This window comes from Nelusetta ayraudi, unplaced genomic scaffold (assembly GCF_046127955.1).
Source record: "Nelusetta ayraudi isolate G7.1 ecotype Tasmania unplaced genomic scaffold, CSIRO-AGI_Nayr_v1 ptg000192l, whole genome shotgun sequence".
Classification (NCBI taxonomy): Eukaryota; Metazoa; Chordata; class Actinopteri; order Tetraodontiformes; family Monacanthidae; genus Nelusetta; species Nelusetta ayraudi.
The window spans coordinates 348,310-371,237 of record NW_027466241.1 but is presented as its reverse complement, the minus strand read 5'-3'; the positions used below and the strand labels follow the sequence as shown (position 1 = coordinate 371,237).

Genomic DNA, 22,928 nt, shown 5'->3' with positions numbered 1-22,928 from the left:
GATGCTTCTTCTTTTTTTAAAAAAAAATTGCAATGTTCTTAAGTGGACATTTTTGTACAGTAAATTGAACTGACGCCTGTGGATTAAGTGCAAAAAGAGTTTTATTTACATCTTGGAGGGGAAAAGTTTGACAACACTTTTGGCCATTTTACACCTCTGATTGTTGGTCGTTTCACTTTACAACCTTCAGTAACACGCGGAAGACGGCGTTATGCATCGGGAGTTCTTGTTCCAACGGCAATGTCAAATGTTTTTTCTTTTCTAACACTGCAATAATGCTCAACTCTTCAGACAACAACACGAGCAGTTTACATCACACACCATCAGAAAGTCACACATTTTCACATTCTTTGAATGGAGGAACGTGCTAATGTTTGAGTAACAGTCAGAAATACAAAACGAGAACATTTAATCTTGTCCCGCTGCGCATGATGAAGCAGCGGGGAATCAATTTTATTGCCAGATAGATAGATAAGAGATAGACAGACAGATAGATAGATAATGCCTCTTTTCTGCTCGTTAGTACCGGACCTTTTCCACTAACAAATGATTTATTATCATGAGGGACGATGCTTGATGGCACTCCTGGACAGAGACACGAGTAAATGTGAAGAGTATAAAGTCAGTCAGTCAGTTCCCTCCACTTCTCCCAATGTGTACCCAGGCCAGTCGAGAGGACTTGGGGCCAGATCCACAAAGCGACGGTCCGGCTTTTGCAGCAGGGAGCCCCATGCAGATAGGACACACACAAAAAAATGTATCCTGTCGACAGACTTCACGTAAAGGTAACAATAAAGAAATATGGCAGGACAGCACCGGATTCATATGAACATATTTTAATTGCGAAATGCAAATTGACTCCCTTTACAAAGGAGCGACTCTCTCTCCTCTCTGAAGAGCTGTTGAAGTGTGAATGATTTTAGATATAGAAATATATATTTTAGAAATATATTAATACAGATATAGACAATACGTGACGCGCACACAAAGAACTCGCAGCATCAAAAAGGTTTTACCGCTTAAACCTGAAACCTGCCCAGGTGGCGGTAATTGTCAAATACACAACATGATCCGTAAAACTGACGCGCCTCGACCTTGCGATCGCGTCGGCGATCACAGTAAGACGAAGGCGAAGCGAACGCTCACAGGCCAAAGATAAGTTTACTTCTGCCGGGTGTTACGCAGTCCTGCTCCAACGGAAGCAGCATTTTTGCTCCACACAGGAGCCGTTTGAAATCAGAAAAAACGGAAATGACAGGAAGGTCCAAGTTGCCGGGATTGTTCTTGCCACACAACCAACCGCACGCATGTACACATATCAAATAATCCAGGGAGCCATTTGCCCTCTTCACTCCTAAGGTGCTGTATTTCTGGGTGTTTTTAGCGCCCGTGCGTCATCCAGGCAAAAAAAAAACCTTGGTGGATCTGACGCTCAAGTGGCGGAGACGACGAGTGCAAAAGTGTTTTTTTTTTTTTTTGTGGATCTGGCCCAGAGTCCCACCAGCAGGTCCTGGGCTTTCCTCGAAACATAAACTATAAAACCTTATTCAAGCGCAGCTGTGATGATGCGTTTTCCTCCATTTGGGACCATAAGGCAGTGCAGCTTCAACGGGACCATCGTGCTTGCACCAAGCTTTCCCAACAAAACAACAGTCGCACTTTGCCACGTGCTACTTGAGCTACTGGAAAGTTGTCAGCGTGGCCAATTCAAACCTCTTATCATGATTATTATTATTATTTTATTTTAATTTTTTTATATTTAGCAAAAGTCGATGAGGCGAGTGAACAGAAAAAAAAATAAGTGTCATGCAAGGCTTCGGTCATCACGCCTGGGGTTGCGGCGATTCGACTTTGACTGTCAGGAATTCCTCTGAAGGAGCCTCGGCTGGGCTCTGTGCTGCAACTGCTTCTTCTTCTGCTCCTCCTCCTTCGGCCGACGGCTCCGCCGGACCTTGACCTTGCGCCGCGTCGCCGTTGTGGTACCTCCTGATGTGCGCCGTCAGGTTGCCCGACTGGTTGAAGCGCTGGCCGCACGTCTTGCACACGTACGGCTTCTCGCCCGTGTGCAGCCTCATGTGCACCGACAGGCAGCTGCTCTGCCGGAAGCCCTTCCCGCACGTCTCGCACACGAAGGGCCGCTCGCCCGTGTGCACGCGCATGTGCACGGCCAGGCTGCCGCTGATGATGAAGCCCTTGCCGCAGAACTTGCAGCGGTACGGCTTCTCGCCCGTGTGCTTGCGCATGTGCGTGACCAGCTCGGGGCTGGTGCGGAAGCCCTTCATGCAGATCTTGCAGACGTGCGGCTTCTCGTCCGAGTGGATGATCATGTGCTTCTTCAGGTTCTGGCTGCTGGCGAAGCCGCGCTTGCACACGGCGCAGGCGTACGGCCGCTCGCCCGTGTGCTTCCTCATGTGCACCGTCAGGCGGTCGCGCTGCGAGAAGGCGATGCCGCACACGTGGCACACGTGGCGGCCGCCGCCCGTGTGCGTCTGCAGGTGGCGCTGCAGGTTGGTGTTGCTGCGGAAGCCCGTCCCGCAGGTCTTGCACAGGTAGGGCTTCTCGCCCGTGTGCGTCTTCATGTGGTACTTGAGGCTGACGCTGCTGCGGAAGCCGCGGCCGCACGTCTCGCACACGAACGGCTTCTCGTCCGAGTGCAGCGTCTCGTGGTAGGTGAGCGAGCTGCGGTGCGTGAAGCCCTGGCCGCAGATGCGGCACGAGTACGGCTTCTCGCCCGTGTGGATGCGCATGTGGATGGAGAGGTTGCTGCTCAGGTTGAAGTCCTTGCCGCAGAACTGGCAGACGTGCGGTTTCTCGCCGATGTGCGTGCGCATGTGCTGCCGCAGGTCCTGGCTGCAGGTGAAGGACTTCTGGCAGATGGAGCAGATGTACTGCATCTCGCCGCTGTGCTTCTTCATGTGGATGGTCAGCTGGTCGCTGCGCAGGAAGCGCTGGCCGCACGTCTCGCAGACGTGCCGCTTCTCGCCGGTGTGCGTCTTCATGTGCCTCTTCAGGATGGCGTTGCTTCTCAGGACCTTCCCGCAGACCTTGCAGAAGAACTGCCTCTCGTCGGCGTGGATCTCCATGTGTCTCTTTAAGCTCGACTTGGTCTTGAACTCTTTGCCGCACGTGTCGCACAGGCAGAGGCTTTTGCTCCGCCGCTGCCGACGCGTCGACTTGGTCTTTTTGTCCCTGGTCGGCTCCGAGGCTTCGGGTTTGCCTTCGTTCTGGTCTCGGCTTTCGGCGACCAGCAGGCTGCCGGAGACCGGCTGCAGCTCGGCGTTTGTGTCGGACCCTCCCTCGGAGCCCGGCGCAAACGTGTCCAGCGTTTCATCGGGATTCCAGTCCGCGGTCTGATCTTCACTCTCGTTGCTTTCCTCGTACACGGTGGTGACGATGAAGTCGTCAGGCTCCTGCTTCAGCTCCAGCTGACTGCTGCACACTTCCTCCTGCTCCTCTTTGATCTGTGGAAGCCCTGGTTGCTCCTCTTGGTCCTGATGAGAGTTCCTCTGCTGGTCAGGGAGGATGTCTTTCTCTTCATATTCATGGTGCTGTGTGAGCTCTAGCGGGAACAATAATTAGATCTCTGATGTTATTGTTGTTGTTGTTGTTACAATACAATGCATGTATAAAGCAAGATGTAAAAATAGATACACACTGATCATTATGTTAATGAATAAAAATAAATTTAAAAAATAATTAAAACAATGTTAAACAAACAAGGTATGTCAAAAGCCATATAAAAGAAACAATTTATTTTTATTTTATTATTATTTTATTTATTTATTTTAAGTTTGTTGTTGCTGTGGTTACGATAACAGAGAACGGGTCCAATGTTTGCCAACGTTCTAATATTTCAATCTGTAAATAAAAATGATCATGAATCAACTTAATATCAATATAAATGTCCAAATTATATCTACCGAACCCATGCAACGATTCGACTTAGTTTTAATGTAGCTTTTGATTGGTTGCTGGTCTAACCGCACAGCAAAAAAGTGGGCAGCAGCTGTTAGCTTAGCGGTCCCTCTGCTCGGCCAATCGCGGAACCGGATGCAGAAGATGTGCAGAGAAACACGCGCACCACTCACGCTGTCTCATGCGTGTCAAACAACAACTCGAAATATCAATTGCCAGCGAGAGTGCAGTTAAACTCAAAGTCTCACCGATCCTTTGTGCCTGTATGTGGGGCTTCCAGACCACCTCCAGCAGCCTGCGCTGACGGCCGATTTCCTCCTCGTACTCGACAACGGTCCTTTGAAAAACTCTGAATATTTCCTCGGCGGCGGCGGTCAACCTCTCGCTGACAAACTCTCGGAAGCTCTCAACCGGAACCATCGTTGCCGATTTACGTTCGCCGATGAGCTGCGAGCACAGGCAGTCTCGTTCATTAGGTGCAGGAAACAATGCTAATGCTAAAAGGCCAAAGCTGGTTTACTTCCGCCGGATGTTCTGCAATACTGGTCCGGCAAAGAATGTGGCGAAGCATTTTGTTCCGCTTTTTTTTTTTTTTTTTTTAATATATTTTGTCGGTTTTAATTGAACGGTAGAGTTCCGGGGTCACTCCACCCTTCCATGTATGTCTTTAAGCCAATTCCCATCTTTGTACTTGTATTCTTCCATCGTTCCTTCTTAGATTGTGGTCTTTAGCTGCTCAATTTCATAAATCGTCAACCCCAAAGACTATTCCTGGTCACGACCGCTCTACCTCATATCACAGTTAGCACAGAGGAAATGAGTGGTAGTTCGAATTAACCAGTGCATGTGTCCAAAAAAAAAAAAAAAAAAAAAACACCGGCGAAGACACAATGCTACTTTGCTGGGTTATGGAAGGATGCTCTTTTCCGAAGAAGTGGGTGGCTCTTAAAAGAACCGTTGGGTTTTGTGTTGCGGCTTTGTTGCTGTGAAGATTTACTTCTTAGTGGCCTTCTCGGTCTTCTTGGGCAGCAGGACGGCCTGGATGTTGGGCAGCACACCGCCCTGAGCGATGGTGACGCCGCCCAGCAGCTTGTTGAGCTCCTCGTCGTTGCGCACCGCCAGCTGCAGGTGACGCGGGATGATACGGGTCTTCTTGTTGTCGCGAGCAGCGTTGCCGGCCAACTCCAGGATCTCAGCGGTCAGGTACTCGAGCACGGCGGCCAGGTAGACCGGGGCACCGGCGCCCACTCGCTGGGCATAGTTGCCTTTGCGCAGCAGCCTGTGGACTCTGCCCACTGGGAACTGCAGCCCGGCTCTGGAGGAGCGGGACTTTGCCTTGGCTCTGGACTTACCGCCGGTTTTGCCTCTTCCACTCATGTTGGCTAAGCTTTCTCGGGAGACTGCAGAGAAAATGTGACGGGCTCAGTGACAAAGTCTTCCTTATATCTTAGAGCCCGAGGGGCGCCTCGTGCCTGACCAACCAGGAGAAGCCTGCTAGACGAAGGGTGGTTTGTTTTTTTTGGCGGGCTTACCTCTCCACCAATAGGCAGCAGAGTTTTAGACAGCGCGTCACTCTTCCGCTGTATGCCGAGCTACTCACCAATCAGTAGCCAGAGATTTGACAGAACGTCACAGCGCTTCAGCCGCTCGCAGCGTTTAAGAAGAGCGATTCTCACGTCAACGGCTCACTTTGACTTTGAGCAAAGAATCTAGCAAAAACATGGCAAGAACCAAGCAGACCGCCCGTAAGTCCACCGGAGGCAAAGCTCCCAGGAAGCAGCTGGCCACCAAGGCTGCCCGCAAGAGCGCCCCGGCCACCGGCGGAGTGAAGAAGCCTCACCGTTACAGGCCCGGTACCGTGGCTCTCAGGGAGATCCGTCGCTACCAGAAGTCCACCGAGCTGCTCATCCGCAAGCTGCCCTTCCAGCGCCTCGTCAGAGAGATCGCGCAGGACTTCAAGACCGACCTGCGCTTCCAGAGCTCGGCCGTCATGGCTCTGCAGGAGGCCAGCGAGGCTTACCTCGTGGGGCTCTTCGAGGACACCAACCTGTGCGCCATCCACGCCAAGAGGGTCACCATCATGCCCAAAGACATCCAGCTGGCTCGCCGCATCCGCGGAGAGAGGGCTTAAAGCGTCTCTTCTCTAATCGACACAACGGCTCTTTTAAGAGCCACACACTTTTCATGAAAGATGTGTTCCTTGGTGTGAAAGACATTGCATTGTATGCAAAACATTGATGACTATCATTAAAACTACAAAAATAGAATAAGGCTTTTGGTGAGATATAGATATATAGATATAGATATAGATATATCAATTTATTTAAATTAAATTTTATCTATTTTTCACAGGCATGGGTCACAGACAAGAGGGCTGTTGTGTAGTTTATCTGTTTGGCCACAGCTACGTTAAAACAACAGATAAAACAGCACTAACTCAATGGCTGACTCTCAAACGGATCACTCTCATCCACATGGATTGGTGTTGCTTACTGCAGCTGTATTGGTACTAGTGCTATATATTGTTTGCATTTGTTTATTTTTCTTTTGTATCTATTGCATAAAACCATGTGTACACATACAGTGCCTACACACAGTTAAACAGTAATATACACAGTGGTGTAGTCTACGTGATATGGTATATACAGATACAGGTATATGCTGTATAACCACTTGAAAAGGTTCAGAATTACCATACAGCCACTAAAAAAATGCGCGTAGATATGTATCGGTATGTTGGGATTTTTTTTGCCACAAAGGTTACTTTCCTGTTTAAAAATGTGACCAAAAGGATGTTTTATGTTCTGATCTGTTTGAGAGTCAGCAATGCCTTAATGCCACTTTGTCAGAGTATACTCACTATAATAAACTACACTACACCACTGATCCATAAGCTTCCAGACAAAGTTCTATATCAAATACGTTCTATTGCTATTCTTTTTTTTTTGTTGTTGCTGTCTTATGTATAAGACAAAAATTGTGTGATAGACAGTGACAACTAACCTGAAATTGAATTGCATTGCATTGACTCCTCTCCACTTTCATGCACAGAGCAGAAACAACAGCAGCTCCATCATCTCTTCATGTTGAGTGCAGCTGTCCTCCTGAATCTCCTGGGTGGATTCCACCAGCTTGTGTCTCTGAAACGCTGAAGACTGATGATGAGGCTGGAGGTGGTGAGTCACAGTAGGAGGCCCAACAGACCAGACAGGACTTGAGGGCCTTCAGTTTCCTCCCAGTGCAGACATCACTGGCCACATCTTCAGCTCCAGCATAGTAGTGATCAGCAGGCACCTCTTTGAGTCCAGTTAACCGCTAAAGAAAATGCCGTCTCTGTCTGCCAACGGCCAGAGTCCCCACACTCACAAGCAGAAACACTGAAGTGAAGGAGCAGGAACGTTAATACGGGCCTGTGAATGGCTGCGGAGAGAGCAGGGGGAGGGAGATGTATGGCACTGCCTACCTGCACTGAGCACTTCACCCCTGAGCGCCAGAGAGTAAAGGAGAGAAAAGGAGAGATGGGGAAAAGGTGCAGATAATAGACGTCACGCTGGACATACTGGAAGTAAACCAGAAAACGGGTTGATCCATATCCAGTCGCGGAGTTGGCGGCGATTCGGCTCAAGTCCTGCCATTTCCAAGGTCATATGCAATGATGAATGCATCCATGGCCAGGATTATGATCATAAAATACAACATGATTCTAAAAGTGACCTACGAAAACAGCAGTGTTAATTTTGTAAACGACGACGTTTACTAAAGGTAAACACTATTTCAGCAGCAGGTATATTAGCTCAGCACGAAGCAGCAGAACGCAGTTTCTATTTAACTAGCAGCTAGTTACCGTTGGTCAGCTGTTAACGTAACAAACCCGCTGTCTGTCACAATGAAACCATTTTTATTTATTGACTACCGTCATTCAAACAACCTAAGATGGTTCACTGATGTGTGTGAGTATTTATGACTTGCTCTGTTCGCATACTCCGGTCTCTGTGATGATCGTAGCTCATAATCCAGTCGTAATTTCCAAAGAAAATAAAACTTCCAGGGAATGCCGCCGGTTGTAGCAGAAGTGCTTTTGTCATTGGTTGTTGCGTTAAGATTTACCCAGATACAGTAGTGCTTTTGTTTCTGATCAGAAACAACTTTCTTTTTTTGACTGACGGTACTGACACAGGCGCTTTAATGCGAGACGTGCTCGATTCCTGCCAGAATCGCTGTACATGTTGTTTTTTTTCAATGTGTGGCGGTAGTGCGTGACAAACAAAGCCAAAAGAATGATTGTCACGCTCAACGCGTGACAATTTATAGCCCTAGCAATAATGAATACCATGTAACACACACACAGAAGATTGGTGGGTTTTTTTTCTAATGCCAATCTTGGCTAAACTGACTTTTTTTTTTTTAGCTGAGAGCTGCTTGTTTGTTCTGCAATTATTTTTTTTTGACATTCGTTGATGCATTCTTTCACTTGTTCATAGGTGGATTAGGGTGGGTGTTTATTTTGGTACAGTCTATTTATGTTTACAGGACCGTTCCATGATGAGTGTATAAATACACATTTAATATTGTAGATATCATGAACATTTATTTTAATGCATAATTTAGTCACAACATAAAAGAAACAGAACGTAAGGAGACAAGCCAAGCCAAAGGAAGAAGAAGGATTCAATACTCTACAGAAGATTTGGATGGCTCTTAAAAGAGCCTTTGGTTTGAAGTTGTTGGATGAAACGGTTTAACCGCCGAAGCCGTACAGAGTGCGGCCCTGCCGCTTGAGGGCATACACCACATCCATGGCGGTCACGGTCTTCCTCTTGGCGTGCTCGGTGTAGGTGACGGCGTCGCGGATGACGTTCTCCAGGAAGACCTTGAGCACACCGCGAGTCTCCTCGTAGATGAGACCGGAGATTCGCTTGACTCCACCGCGGCGAGCCAGACGACGGATGGCGGGCTTGGTGATTCCCTGGATGTTATCACGGAGAACCTTGCGGTGACGCTTGGCGCCTCCCTTTCCAAGTCCCTTTCCTCCTTTGCCTCTACCACTCATGATTACTGTTCAGAATACAGTGAGTATGTGAGCAACACCGAGGCGTGTGCCGCAATATCACCCCAGTGTGCGGACGTGTTCGAAAGCACACACTGAACAGCTGCTCTTCCGGAGCTTTCCGTGGAGGCGCTGTTTAGCTTTGCACTGGTTGTAACATGCTCCTATACTACCGAGCAGGTAGACGTTTTTCAGGCGGGGCTATTTCTGGCACCGGAAACCCCCGGAAGCTCCTTGATTTTCTAATTAAATTCTAAAGGGTTTATTCATCGCGCTTACTACTTTATTCAGCACAATTACTTTGCCACCCGTTGAACTGAATAAATGAAAATCCAAAGGAAAGGTTTATTCATCACAATTGTTACTTAAAACAAATTATTAGCTTGTGTCTTATAGTTGCATTTTGTCTTTATTAAATTATTATTTATTTCTAAAAAATAAAATCACGTTTCTACAAAATGTAAATAAAAAACAAGAGATTAAAAACTTGAAAAAAATATGCATACAGCATATATACATATATATAAATATATATACATATATATATATATATATATATATATATATATATATACATATATATATATATATATATATATGATGAGTATATATATTTTTATATTTATATCTGTATTATGTTACAGATTGTTAAAAGTGTTTGTTTGTGCATGATAGTTGTAAATTAGCTTACCTCTATTGCGCTAACATGTGCTAGTTGGTTTCATTAAAAAACGTACATCTTCTGAGCACATAATGTTTGTGAAAATTAGAAGCAATCAATAAATTGAAGACATCATTAACTAGTGTGTTTCATGGCAATGCAAGGTGTCCTCACACAACCTTTGAGTTGTGAACCGTTCCAAACTCTAAAATCTCATATCAGACTGTTTTCAACAAGACATCAGTAAACTACACCACAGTCACAAATGGGAAACAAATTCTCAACCAAACAAAAAAACATGTTTATTTTCCAAAACTCTCGAGGGCACTCGACAGCAAATCTTCATGTGCTTTTTCATATTTCAAAAAAGTGTCGATAGTGTCGATTGTCTGATCAGGAAACCACTGCAGGTGTTGCAGAGATACGTCTCTGGTAGAGTTGCCAACCGTCCCGTAATTGGCCGGGACGCCCTGTATTTGAGCCAAAAGAGGCGCATCCCATACGGGACGTTGTTTGTCCCGGCCTCCCGGGTAAAGGGAACATGAGCGCTGCTGCTGGAAGTCATGAAAATGAAAGAGAAGATGATGAGGATGTGGTAATAATAATATAATAATAATAATAATAATAATAATAATAATAATAATAATAACAATAATAACAATAATAATAGCTCAGATTTATATTGCGCTTTTCTAAGTACCCAGTTGCTTTACAACTGGGTACAACTGCTTTACAATTTAATAGGTATAACTGTGCCAAAATGCAGTTTTCCATGTGGTTTTGACCGCCCAAAAACCCCATTTTTTTTTTGGCCGCCTGCCGATAAGGTGTCCCATATTTCGATTTCTGGGAGATGGCAAACCTAGTCTCTGGCCTCTGTCAACTCTCCTTTGGACGGCCAAACCGTGACACATTTTCTTATGCTGCGACCAGCGAGCAGAATCAAAGTTGGCGGGTTTGTTAGCGTTAAAACATTCAACTCTCGCTTTTGGGTAGCAGCCGGTTCTTCTCTCCATCTGCATCTGTAGCGCCTCCACAATGTTTGCTGCTTAGAAACACGTTCTCTTTACAGCCGAGTTGCTTTCGTAGCAAACAGAAAATAGGTCCTCACTTGATCAGCAGACCCGAGGGGAAGGCCAGGTTGATGTAATGTGGTGGCTTTAATATTTTAAGTAGGAGATCAGACGGAGACAGAAAAAAATACTGAATCAATCACACTAAACGTTATTATCATTATTATTATTATTATTATTATTATTATTATTATTATTGTTACTAATAGTGACTAAACAACTCCTTCTTTATGAAAACAGCTTTTACTCACATTGTTGTTGTGGCTACAGGGGGGTTACAGTGGTATTTACTGGCGATGAGAAATAAACAGATCCAATGGAAGAATTGGTTGCAAGTACCAGCTCGTATAACTGACACCTTAGCACTGCTAGAACCAGTGCCACAATCTCCAGTTGAGACCAAGGGAGGATGAAAAGGCCACCAAAGCAAGAGAACGCAGTTACAGTCACCGATTCGACGTAACCGTATTTCTAGCTTCCAGGCGACGTCCAGCAGTTGGCGCTAACGCTGCAGCTCTTCCTGGTCCCCGGCGATTGTTGTGAGGAAAACTCTGTCTCTCTCTCTGTCGATGACAAACTGCCGCAGTTTGGAGACTCTGTTGCTGCTGCTGGCATCTCCACACACTACTGAACACTAATATTTAGAGAAGGATGTGCAACACGCCGGATGTGGACAATTTGGAAAAGATCAAACTGCAAGCAGCACACAGGCAGTGGCGCGTTCTTCTTCTTCGCCGACGTTAACTGCATGTCGCAAAAAGGTTACAAATGAATAGCAACCCTCTTTTGTAAAAATCAGCAAACTACATACAAAGTAGTTTTTGAATTCTCTCATATTGTCCAATTTACAGCTTATAAAAATGCCTCATTGTGTCTATCCATTAAAAGATGTTGAAAATTCAAAACTCAAAATAAACTGTTACCAATTGTTTTGTTACCAATCACATTTTATGCATTCACATGAGGTTGTGCACACATTTGAATACACATCTATCTATCTATCTATCTATCTATCTATCATGTGAAAATTATAGTAATGATCTGGGTGGACTTGCAAAGATAACAGCCGCATTGATTGAAATATATTTCATTTAATGTGAAAAGGGCAAGAACATTTTGACATTTCGACTTTGTTCACAGGGAGGCCAAACCCACTCTGAAATATGAGCGACATCAAATTAAACCTAACAAACCATAAAGTGAGAGCAGATTACAAACAGCAGACGAGCAGCCACGAACTCTTCGTGAGCTCTTTGTGTTGTTTTTTCTATGTCGAATCAAGCAGGAGGAACGAAGGAATCCTTCAGGGCAGGCGCGACGACTGTGCCGCTAGTCAGGGGCGTGGACTCTCCGAGCGTGCGCCGACAGGTCTGAGCTGGTCACGAAACCTTTCCCGCACGTCTGGCAAACGTACGGCTTCTCGCCCGTGTGGGCTCGCCTCATGTGGACCGACAGGTGCGAGTTGATCTTGAAACTTTGTCCGCACGTCTTGCAGGCGAAGGGCCTCTCGCCCGTGTGCAGCCTGATGTGCCTGATCAAGTTGCCGCTGTCGGAAAATGCCTTCCCGCACGTCTTGCAAAAGTAGGGCTTCTCCCCCGTGTGCACCCGCCGGTGCCTCTTCAGGTAGGCACTGTGGGCGAAGCCCTTCCCGCACGTTTTGCAGGTGAAGAGGCCCTCGCCCGAGTGCAGCCTCTGGTGCCTGATGAGGCTGCTGCTGTCGGCCAGTGCTTTGCCGCAGGTTTGGCAGAGGTACGGCCTGTCCCCCGTGTGCATCTGGCGGTGGCGCAGCAGGTTGGTGTTGTTGGTGAAGCCTTTGCCGCACGTCTCGCACACGTAGGGCTTCTCACCCGTGTGGGCTCTCCTCACGTGGATGGTGGAGGCGCTGCGGTTGGTGAAGGCTTTGCCGCAGAACTTGCAGTGGAAGGGTTTCTCCCCCGTGTGTGTTCGGATGTGCCCCATCAGGCTGGAGTTCTGGACGAAGCCCTTCCCGCACGTGCTGCAGGTGTACGGCTTCTCGCCAGTGTGGATCCTCATGTGTATCTGTAAATTTGCCCTGCGTTTGAAATCTCGCCCACACGTGTCACACCGGAGGGACTTTCCGCCGCCTCCACTGTTGCTTTCTTCTAACAAGGTCGGGTTGCTTCTTGCGCCCTTGGCGCGACTTTTGGGACTGTTGTTCTTCGGTTTTTTGCCTGCGCCGGCAGTTGACTCCGAGTGTCCGGTACTTCTGTCGCTCTGATCTCGGCACTCAGCAGAGTGAGTTCGGCCGGAAAGCCGCTGAGTCTTGCCGTCTTCCTGCGATCCCTCAGAGGTCACGGCCGACACGTCGACTCGAGGTTCTTCAAGAGGTTCACTTTCGTCTTCGCTCCCGTCGCTTTCCCCGTAGGTCACCACGAGGGCCCGGCTCTCCTGCTTCGGACTGAGGCACACTTCCTCCTGCTCCTCTTTGATCTGCAAAGCTTCCGGGGGCTCTTGGTCGGGACTGGAGTTTCTCTCCTGGTTCCAAAGCTGCCGCCCAGCAGGAGCCTCCTCGTCCTTGCAGTCATACTGTGGTTGGAGGTCTGCGGGGAACAGCGAGAAGACATACGGGAAAGCCACTCAGAAATCCTTCACTGGCTTCGTGGTGACAATCCCAAGCACACACCATGAGGATCTAAAGCAGGGGTGGGCAAACTTTAAAAAGCTTAACGGGTCACATATGGCTCCCTGGTTGTAGTTTGCCCACGCCTGAGCTAGCGGCCCTGACCAGTAGTGTGCCCATGCCTGATACAGAACCTCGCCCTCATCTAGAACTTCAGCCTGCAGACACCAATTCTGCCACTACTCTCACAACTTTAGTGACAGATTGGGACGTCACCTGAGGTGGGTGTGTCTGTGGCCTGGCCCCAAATAACAACAACAACAACAATAATAATAATAATAATAATAATAATAATAAAAAAATTTAAAAGAAATTGCACATGGTGGCGTGTGCGACAAAAATGTGCAAAAGGTTTCTTATGCCTCCCCTCATTTGAGACTACAAATGGTTACATTAGATTTGCTGATAGTAGCATTCCATTATGTGATTTCTGTATATATGTATACATTAAAAGTGTTTGAAACATTTGACTGGCGACATATAGAGATACATTGACGTTTTGGATTTGATGTTTAGACGTGTATTCATAGTTTAATTCATTTGGCAAATATAACCATTTCATTTATTTTTTTATTCAATATTTTATTTTTCCCATGATGAGAGGTGAGACTGCCTCCCCTGCTTCTCCTGGCCGCACGTCACTGTTGGAATCAGACAGCAGTGCAGCACTGCCCAGAGCTTTAATGTTCAGGTCTGAAAATAAAATGCGAATTTTAATTTTAATTTTCTTGTTTTGAGCTCGTCTAGTAACAATTATCATTCGATTCAATTCCTGCGACCACCATTTTCCTGCTCCTACAACTTCTGGTAGGAGGTTGACCACCTCGTTACACGCGCCTGTCAGACTTGGAGACGTAAACGGCTTGACAGCGTGCCATGCCATCTCTACCGGAAACGGTGACGGGTCGTCGACACACTCACCGATCACGCACAGCTTCAAGTCCTGCTCCCGGACGACGTCCAGCAGTTTGCGGTGACGGTCGATCTCCGCCTCGTACTCGACGATGGCCTTGTGAAAAACTCCCAGGATCTCCTCGGCGGCAGCGGCCAGTCTGTCGTTGACAAACTGTCTCAGGTGGTCGACCGACGCCATGGCGGCGGTCCGAGCGCCTTCGGGACGCTGTTGTATCCCGCAGCACAGCAACACCACACCTCGGCGATGCACCTGACGTAAACACACGGCGAACGCACCGTCACTGACTGTCTGCCTGCCTCCTGGTCTCTGGCGGAAGTGGCGTTTCCCAGTCCCTCCTCTTTTCTTTCGTGGCGATCTACGAATACTCGAGGGGCATTGGCGCCATCTCCTGGAGATAGCGTGTATGTCACTATTGAGGGATTGTTAGCTCGTGGGGCAGCATTCGTATTTATTGGTATGAGTTAAATCTCATTTTAATGGGGGGGGGGGGGGATGAAAAACAAGCTGAAAAGTTATTCCTGTAGGTGATGTTTATTTGCTTTGTTTAAACTGGAATCCCTCGTCTGAGTGTACGGAAGGAAACAATACACTTATAGCACACGAATTAAAAGGAACAGGCACTCTTCTCGAAGAAAGTGGGTGGCTCTTAAAAGAGCCTTTGGATTTTGAAGTAGACGACCGGTTTACTTGGAGCTGGTGTACTTGGTGACGGCCTTGGTGCCCTCAGACACGGCGTGCTTGGCCAGCTCTCCGGGCAGCAGCAGGCGGACGGCGGTCTGGATCTCCCTGGAGGTGATGGTGGACCTCTTGTTGTAGTGAGCCAGACGAGACGCTTCGCCGCCGATGCGCTCGAAGATGTCGTTGACGAACGAGTTCATGATGCTCATGGCCTTGGACGAGATGCCGGTGTCGGGGTGCACCTGCTTGAGCACCTTGTACACGTAGATGGCGTAGCTCTCCCTCCTGCGCGCTCTCCTCTTCTTACCGCCCTTGCCGGCGGTCTTGGCCACGGCTTTCTTGGAGCCCTTCTTGGGCGCAATTTTCACCTGGTCAGGCATGTTGTTTGACTTTTACTGTTCAAAGTCGAGTGTACAGTACGACGAATCAGACTATATATATATATGAGCAGTATGCAAATTAGACTGTGCGATCGCCCTCTTTTGATTGGCTGCTATTTAACAAGCTGGGTTTGTTTGTTTTTGTTTTCTTCCCGGAAGATGACTCAGCAGTAACCGCCGTAACTTCAGCCAGGCTGAAAACAGCGACGATACGTTCTTATGTTATCAAAGCACGAATATGAAATGTTTCGTTTTAATTTCGAATGAATAAACCAAAGTCGCACAGTCGCGCTGCGCTATGATAGAGTTCTTGTCATATAGTTCCTATCACAGGTCCTAAATGCTGTCTCGCACCTGCATGTGACAGTTTGAAATGTGGGGAATGTACCCGCCGAGACATGTCTGTTTGATACAATGGCTTGAGCACATTCAGGTGGTGCTGGAGCTGGTGGTGTTCTGTGGGACCTTTCCAAAATACAAACCAACATTACTTCTCGTGTACAGCTAAACTAATGTACGTGCTCGTAGCATATAGTGTAGTAACTGTAAGTGGTAACACTGATTGCAGCAGTTAATTACAGCTGTTCCTCCAGTAGGAACAAACTATTCAATTTCACTATATACACAAGTAACAGCCAAGCGGCCGCACGGACTTAAATAACATTGAAAGGCTTTTTTTTTTTTTTTTAAATCATGATTTTAATTTACATCGATTTATAAAAAGGAAGCAAGTTACGCCGTTTTTGATGAGGTTCTCTTTCACTTGACGGTACAAGTATTTATTTAAACAGTAGTGTTCCATTTTTAGTGTATAACTAATACACATTTAATATCATGACCATCAGTCAATCCAGTGCATAACTCGCTCATTAAAATAAAATAAAATAAAATAAAATAAAACCTAGAAAGCCACTCAGCAGTCAGAAGATACACCCACCCGCCAAGTCTTAATGACAGTCACTAGAGAATCGCTTACATCAACAATGAGGACAATAGCTCGTTATGGTTAATTTGGGTGGCTCTTAAAAGAGCCTTTGGGTTGACTATGACGACTTAAAATGAAGGGGTTTAACCGCCGAAGCCGTACAGAGTGCGGCCCTGCCTCTTGAGGGCATACACCACATCCATGGCGGTCACGGTCTTCCTCTTGGCGTGCTCGGTGTAGGTAACGGCGTCACGGATGACGTTCTCCAGGAAGACCTTGAGCACACCGCGAGTCTCCTCGTAGATGAGACCGGAGATTCGCTTGACTCCACCGCGGCGAGCCAGACGGCGGATGGCGGGCTTGGTGATTCCCTGGATGTTATCACGAAGAACCTTGCGGTGACGCTTGGCGCCTCCTTTTCCGAGTCCCTTTCCTCCTTTGCCTCTACCACTCATGATTGCAGTTTAGAATACAGTGCGTATGTGAGCAACAACGAGGCGTGTGCCTCAATATAACCCCAGTGTGCGGACGTGTTCGAAAACATATACTGAACAGCTGCTCTTCCGGGACTTTCTGTTTAGGCGCTGCGCACACAAACATAGTTCTCGCCCTCTACCGACCAGCTGGGAAATCTACGTCTCTTCCTCACTATTTTTTTTGTTTTGTTTTTATTTGACATTTTAAAACGATCAGACACAAACGACGTTCATGTTCATGCTTATAAAACATATGTAGTCGGTAAAAGAACATCATCAAATCCATTTTATTTGTATTGCACCTTTCATACGTAAGATGCAACCCAAGGTGCTTGAAAAAACATTAAAAGTAAAATAAAAAATAAGATTTCCCCAGAATCTGTATATTTCTTTTTAACATTCTTAGTTTTTATTTCTTCATCTACGCTTAATCCGGGACCTGAGTCCTAATTGCGTACTGTTGCAATAATTGTATGACAATAAAGTTTCCTTGAATCACACTGAGAGGGTCCCCGAAATGATGCCACCCCATTTGCCTTTTGTATCCATGTGTTGCCACAACAGTATTTCTATTTTATCAAATAGAATGGTGATCTGCAGTCTTTACCACTTATGATGATTTATTGATAGTTCATTTATTTATTTATATTCAATTCATCAATGTTGCCCATCATTATTCTTGTAAATATTTGCAATAATGCCACAGGAATAAGACCTTTGATCAGAAATTAAGTGGCTCTTAAAAGAGCCGTTGTGTCGATTAGAGAGGAGACGCTTTAAGCCCTCTCTCCACGGATGCGGCGAGCCAGCTGGATGTCTTTGGGCATGATAGTGACCCTCTTGGCGTGGATGGCGCACAGGTTGGTGTCCTCGAAGAGACCGACGAGGTAAGCCTCGCTGGCCTCCTGCAGAGCCATGACGGCCGAGCTCTGGAAGCGCAGATCGGTCTTGAAGTCCTGCGCGATCTCTCTGACGAGGCGCTGGAAGGGCAGCTTGCGGATGAGCAGCTCGGTGGACTTCTGGTAGCGACGGATCTCCCTGAGAGCCACGGTGCCGGGCCTGTAACGGTGAGGCTTCTTCACTCCGCCGGTGGCCGGGGCGCTCTTGCGGGCAGCCTTGGTGGCCAGCTGCTTCCTGGGAGCTTTGCCTCCGGTGGATTTACGGGCGGTCTGCTTGGTTCTTGCCATTTTTACTCAAGTCTCTTCGCACAGACTCAGTAGATAAGTGTGAATAACGTTCTGTGCAAAGCTCCCGTCCTCTTAAATGGTCGTGACGGCCGTTAAAATGTGACGTCCTTCCAGACTCGCTCCTGATTGGTCATTGGCTCCTCTTGCAGCTCCAGCCCCGTTGTGAAGTGACGCCCAGTCTGAAACGCTGCTGCCCATTGGGGGAAAGGTTGGCCAGACGACCCGCCAAAATTCAAATCTTGCCCGAGTTTTCCCCCACGGCGAGGAGCCTCACGCTCTGCTTTTTGCACATAATACACAACCAAATGAATAAACAACTATTTGTGTGTCCACATTAATATGAACATAATTTTCTTTCATCCTATCTAATACATGTTAATAGGATGAATATTATTGTATATGTTACCAGAACGTAACTAGAACCTAGTAACCATTAATTGCATCTTTTCATAAAACAACTGTATTCTGTTCAAAAAAAAAATGAAGGGGAAAAACAGCTTTGATATAAGAAAACGTTATTATTATCATCATCATCATCATCATTATCATTAATTGTGCTCAGAGAGCAACAGAGACACTAGTTAATTCCTCCTGTCGTCCTGCTGTTGACTTTCAGTTGGTAACAAAGAACTGGTTGATGTGGGCCCTACAAGCACTTACGGGCGTACTGTTACGGAACATAAGCTGTCCAAGATAAATTTAAGGCATTTGATTCTGATTCATCATTGTTCTTTTTTCTCAATAATTTTCCATGGAATAAACTTTAAAACTGACAGCAATAACAATAATAACAATAATAATAATAATAATAATAATAATAATAACAATAATAATAATAACAACAACAGTTAACATATTTTTTGCTTTGGCAACGGATGTAACTTCAAAAAAATGGATAAGCATTTGTAAGTATTTGCTAAAATAAATCATACTGGTCGATCCAGCCTTTCTTACACACACACACACACACACACACACACACACACACACACACTTCAATGTGCACAACCCATGATATCAAACCGACATGACACACACACACACACACACACACACACACACACACACACACACACACACACACACACACACGAGAAATGGCAGCAGAAGTACCAAAGACATAAGTGTTTTTGTTACAGTCCAGTAGTCAGGCACAAACATGCCTATATCATCTAAAAGTTTTTTATAATATCAACAATTAATCTTAAAGTTCAAGCAATAACCACATACCTGTTAACCCTTATTTTCATTTACTTGTGAATGAAGGAAAAAAAGTTCTTAGATTTAGGTGGGTGGCTCTTAGAAGAGCCTTTGGTGGGGGGGGGGGTCAGCCTTCTGACTTTACTTCTTGGCTGCTGTCTTCTTGACTTTTGGCTTGCTGGCCTTCTTGGCAGGAGCCTTCTTGATGGCCGCCTGCTTCTTCACCTTGGGACTCTTGGGAGGCGCAGCCTTCTTGCTCTTCACAGGCGTCGCCTTCTTTGCTGGTGCGGGCTTTGACACCTTCTTTGTGGTTTTCTTCTTGGGTGAAGCTTTCTTCTTGGCAGCAGAACTTGCCTTTGCCTTTTTGGGAGACTTCACCTTCTTCATTGTCTTGGCCTTTGGTGCTGACTTCTTGGCAGGTGTCGCCTTTGAAGCAGTGGAGCTCTTCTTGGTTTTGGCCTCACCAGTCTTCTTGGCGATCTTGAAAGAGCCAGACGCCCCGGTTCCAGACATCTGCATCAAGGTTCCCTTCTTGACCAGACTCTTCAGGGCCAGGCGGATGCGGGCCTTGTTCTTATCCGCATCGTAGCCCCCGGCAATCAGTTGCTTCTTGAGGAGTGCCGTGGACATTCCTTTGCGCTCCTGGGAGGCGGCCACAATCTTGACGATTTGATCCTGGACGGTGGGGCTGCTCCTGCTTCTCGCCGTCTTCGGCACGGACTTCTTCTTGGGCTTGGCCGCGGGAGGGTCGACTGGTGCGGGAGCGAGCTCTGCCATGACGATTTTTCTTCTTCTTCTTCTTTCCGAAACAGCTGGAACTGTCAAATTCGAGCGATGAACGGTCGAGTGGAGAGACGGAGCAGAAGGCGGAACTTAAACACATCATGAGAACCGTAGAGAGTGAAGCCAGCCCACCGCCACTCCGCTCGCTGCGAACGCAGCGTCACTTTGTGTTTTCTCCACCGAATGAAACGCGAAAAAACTCAATGTTGGGGAAATGATGAAGTCTGACTGTGACATAAGTCGATAGCAGGGATCTTTCGCTTTAATTTTAAGTCCCGTTGAGCTCCGAAGTCGCCTGTATTTGACGCACACAGCCGCCAAAGGTCACTGATTCCGTGGCAGGAGCGGCGCACGGCAGCGACTTTTCACACCTTTTTATCCTCCAAAACGTCGAAAAACGACTCAAATTTTCCACAAATTTGGTTTTCCCTAATCGTCACATTCTTGACTAGAGGACAGGGGGGTTTTTAACCGCCGGTTAACAACCAATATTTTGTAAAGTGCCGTTTTCCCGGTGGCAGCAAACACAGGGAGGATGTCTGGGTTTCAGCGGCTGCCTGGTGTCACGTCAGAGCTGCTCGCTGGAAATATTTCTGAGGCTCGTCACGTTTTGGTAAAAAATCGGCTGCCTGGTGAACAGTCTGCGAATGAGGACTGTCTATACGATTCCGATTTTTAAAAAATAAATAAATAAATAAAAATAAGACGAAGAAGAAATAAATAATAAATAAAAGATAAGCAACTGAGTGACGCTGTCGGTCGGGCACGAGCTCGCCCACTTCAACCGGACAACATCGTTTGGTTTCTGCTGACATGTTACATCCGAGATGTTACAGCATATTTATTATTACATTCTATCACTGGAAGATTCCTAATTTATTTCTCCCCACTCATAACTAACTTTGTTCAATGTTGCCTTCTGAAGAATTGCAACTGCCATTTTTAAATGAACATTATCGTCTTAACTTACTGTACATGGAGTGCCACTGCTTTCAAATGTACTTACTGTGCTGTTACAATGGCAATTTAATATCCTTTCATTATAACACTGTCTTTTTTGTTTTTGTTTTTTAGCAATGTTCTTGCTATACCCCTTCAGGACTACTCTTAACATTTAAATCTATAATTGCCTTAACTCTTTCATTCATGCAATCATGTTGCAATCCTACTTTAAAATAGACTGTGTGGAAAGCCAGAAGGTTAACAGACATTTCCCCTAAAATGTGGGCAGGTGTCACTCCTCTGTTTGGTTTACACCTTCCATTGTCCATCATGTGCTGTTTTCTTCTTAGATACTCTCCAGCATCCACTACTGGGCACGACTGAACAGTCACCGCTCTGCAAGCACGCTGTTATACCTCTTTAAGAACTTTAAGTCATTTAAACTTTTGGCACAATTTTACTTTAATGGTATTGATATATAACATGTTTGGAATCAAAATTCAAGTTTTTGTTTAACCAGGGAGAAACTTGTTGAGATTGAAAATCTATCTGTGTCCATTAGCTGGACACCTGGAAAGAGTGGCACCGGTGTGGCCACCGCTGCAGAACCACCAAGGGCCGTGTGCATCTGCTGACACTGCAGATTCGGACCTGCTCTTCTGGTCTAATCTGGTTCCGATCTAATCCTCACACTTAATTATTTTAATGGTCTAACTTGTTTAACAACAGTACTGTTTGGGTGGCACGCTGATGTAGTTGCAGTTTTACTACTTGTGCATCAAGTGTCAATGTGTCTGAAAATAGCAAGGACAGGTGTCTGATTTTCAGGTCTGCAGAGACATGTTAAAAATATCAATATATTAGAGATACTAGTTGCTTGCAGGAACTGAGGCACTCGGAGTAGGGCTGAGATTAAAAAACCTTTATTTAAGCATGGCCAAACAAGTTCAAAACTAGCCTACCCGTGACATTTCAAGCACTATAAGTCAACACATTAGATTGGAGTCATCAGGGCAATGAGTCAGGGAGCCAAGGGAGGGCTAAAAAGGCTGCATCCTACCTAAGTCAGAGAAAGGGGCAAAGATCAAGCTCGCCATCTGAGGCCTGGGTATTGTGCTTTGTGGCTTTCAGAGTATGTATCCAAAAGGAACCTCTCTGCAGAAGCCTTTTTAATCTGTCTCCTCCCCTTGCTGAACTGGCTATATGCTCTTTACCAGACATCCTCAAGGTACTACAGCCGCTGTGGTTGGACTCCCCATAATGCAAAACCATAGGATGCTGTGGGTTACTTGTCCTGATGGCATGAACGTTTCCACCTCGACTTTTCCTTTTCTTTTCTTTATGTTTCTTTTTATCTTACTGTCACAGGGTGTGTGTGTGTGTATATATATACATATATATATTTAGGTATATTTAAATATTTTATATTTAGGTATTTTTAGGTATATATAACTTGCATATCTATATATATCTATATATATTTTTATTTATATATACTATGTAGACTTGTATATAGATCCTTATTTTACTCCTCCGCCGAGTTGCATACTGTTTATAGTTTATAGTTTATTTATACTTCCGGTTGCACATTGTTTACCTGTTTACCCTTACTTTTACTTATTCTGTGGTTGTTTTTGTTTTTTTAACCTAAGTAGTGGGATAGAGAAAAAACGGAGTCAAATTCCTTGTTTGGCATGCACAAACTTGGTCAATAAAGCCGATTCTGATTCTGATGTTTACGCTCAGCTAATCGTACCCTCAGTTTACGTTTAGTTCTCCCAATGTAAAACCGGCCACAAGGGCATTCCAGTCTGCACACAACAAACATGATGTGTTGCAATTTAGAAATGATTTAATGTCATATCTGCAACCTGAAGTGACGTCCGTGAAATGATTGTCATTGACCATTGATCATATATGTAATATGATCATATTGACCATGAGCATTTGGGATTCCCTGTTCTCATGCTCAGCCATGTTTCTTGGGGAGCTGAGGTGAGATGACTCTTCACCATTTTATCATGAAGGGTGGGGGAGCTCTTCTGAAGCTGACAGTAGGGGCATCTGGGAGAACACCTCTAAGGAAACTGACCATTCTCAGAAT

General features: G+C 46.0%; 8 protein-coding genes across 8 annotated transcripts; 1 reads left to right on the top strand and 7 right to left on the bottom strand.

Moving 5' to 3' along the window:
* Positions 1-83: 83 nt before the first annotated feature.
* LOC142881378 (uncharacterized) lies at positions 84-14,557 on the bottom strand. Its single transcript, XM_076015652.1, has 4 exons — positions 14,259-14,557; positions 12,027-13,257; positions 4,164-4,426; positions 84-3,559 (listed from the first exon to the last, which is right to left on the bottom strand). The coding sequence occupies exons 1-4, from the start codon at positions 14,428-14,430 to the stop codon at positions 1,824-1,826; spliced, it is 3,402 nt and encodes a 1,133-aa protein (XP_075871767.1). The 5' UTR covers positions 14,431-14,557; the 3' UTR covers positions 84-1,823.
* LOC142881403 (histone H2A-like) lies at positions 4,889-5,340 on the bottom strand. Its single transcript, XM_076015682.1, has one exon. The coding sequence runs from the start codon at positions 5,290-5,292 to the stop codon at positions 4,909-4,911; it is 384 nt and encodes a 127-aa protein (XP_075871797.1). The 5' UTR covers positions 5,293-5,340; the 3' UTR covers positions 4,889-4,908.
* On the top strand, positions 5,604-6,110 carry LOC142881402 (histone H3). The gene has a single exon (XM_076015681.1). The coding sequence runs from the start codon at positions 5,636-5,638 to the stop codon at positions 6,044-6,046; it is 411 nt and encodes a 136-aa protein (XP_075871796.1). The 5' UTR covers positions 5,604-5,635; the 3' UTR covers positions 6,047-6,110.
* Positions 8,594-9,091, bottom strand: LOC142881407 (histone H4). The gene has a single exon (XM_076015685.1). It carries the CDS (start codon positions 8,963-8,965, stop codon positions 8,654-8,656), a length of 312 nt encoding a protein of 103 aa, XP_075871800.1. The 5' UTR covers positions 8,966-9,091; the 3' UTR covers positions 8,594-8,653.
* Positions 14,558-14,773: 216 nt separating the features above from the next.
* Positions 14,774-15,321, bottom strand: LOC142881409 (histone H2B 1/2-like). The gene has a single exon (XM_076015688.1). It carries the CDS (start codon positions 15,309-15,311, stop codon positions 14,937-14,939), a length of 375 nt encoding a protein of 124 aa, XP_075871803.1. The 5' UTR covers positions 15,312-15,321; the 3' UTR covers positions 14,774-14,936.
* Positions 15,322-16,083: 762 nt separating this feature from the next.
* LOC142881406 (histone H4) lies at positions 16,084-17,187 on the bottom strand. The gene has a single exon (XM_076015684.1). The coding sequence runs from the start codon at positions 16,689-16,691 to the stop codon at positions 16,380-16,382; it is 312 nt and encodes a 103-aa protein (XP_075871799.1). The 5' UTR covers positions 16,692-17,187; the 3' UTR covers positions 16,084-16,379.
* A 171-nt stretch (positions 17,188-17,358) lies between these two features.
* LOC142881401 (histone H3) lies at positions 17,359-18,173 on the bottom strand. Its single transcript, XM_076015680.1, has one exon. It carries the CDS (start codon positions 17,897-17,899, stop codon positions 17,489-17,491), a length of 411 nt encoding a protein of 136 aa, XP_075871795.1. The 5' UTR covers positions 17,900-18,173; the 3' UTR covers positions 17,359-17,488.
* Positions 18,174-18,811: 638 nt separating this feature from the next.
* LOC142881400 (histone H1.5-like) lies at positions 18,812-19,964 on the bottom strand. Its single transcript, XM_076015679.1, has one exon. The coding sequence runs from the start codon at positions 19,874-19,876 to the stop codon at positions 19,241-19,243; it is 636 nt and encodes a 211-aa protein (XP_075871794.1). The 5' UTR covers positions 19,877-19,964; the 3' UTR covers positions 18,812-19,240.
* Between the last annotated feature and the right edge of the window lie 2,964 nt (positions 19,965-22,928).

Excerpts from the sequence above, each read along its gene's own strand:
- LOC142881407 (XM_076015685.1), bottom strand. The coding sequence starts at position 8,965 with ATGAGTGGTAGAGGCAAAGGAGGAAAGGGACTTGGAAAGGGAGGCGCC.
- LOC142881409 (XM_076015688.1), bottom strand. The coding sequence starts at position 15,311 with ATGCCTGACCAGGTGAAAATTGCGCCCAAGAAGGGCTCCAAGAAAGCC.
- LOC142881378 (XM_076015652.1), bottom strand. The coding sequence starts at position 14,430 with ATGGCGTCGGTCGACCACCTGAGACAGTTTGTCAACGACAGACTGGCC. Across the intron at positions 13,258-14,258 it reads CTTGAAGCTGTGCGTGATCG|ACCTCCAACCACAGTATGAC; the intron begins GTGAGTGTGTCG and ends TGTTCCCCGCAG. Across the intron at positions 3,560-4,163 it reads CATACAGGCACAAAGGATCG|AGCTCACACAGCACCATGAA; the intron begins GTGAGACTTTGA and ends TGTTCCCGCTAG.
- LOC142881403 (XM_076015682.1), bottom strand. The coding sequence starts at position 5,292 with ATGAGTGGAAGAGGCAAAACCGGCGGTAAGTCCAGAGCCAAGGCAAAG.
- LOC142881402 (XM_076015681.1), top strand. The coding sequence starts at position 5,636 with ATGGCAAGAACCAAGCAGACCGCCCGTAAGTCCACCGGAGGCAAAGCT.
- LOC142881406 (XM_076015684.1), bottom strand. The coding sequence starts at position 16,691 with ATGAGTGGTAGAGGCAAAGGAGGAAAGGGACTCGGAAAAGGAGGCGCC.
- LOC142881400 (XM_076015679.1), bottom strand. The coding sequence starts at position 19,876 with ATGGCAGAGCTCGCTCCCGCACCAGTCGACCCTCCCGCGGCCAAGCCC.
- LOC142881401 (XM_076015680.1), bottom strand. The coding sequence starts at position 17,899 with ATGGCAAGAACCAAGCAGACCGCCCGTAAATCCACCGGAGGCAAAGCT.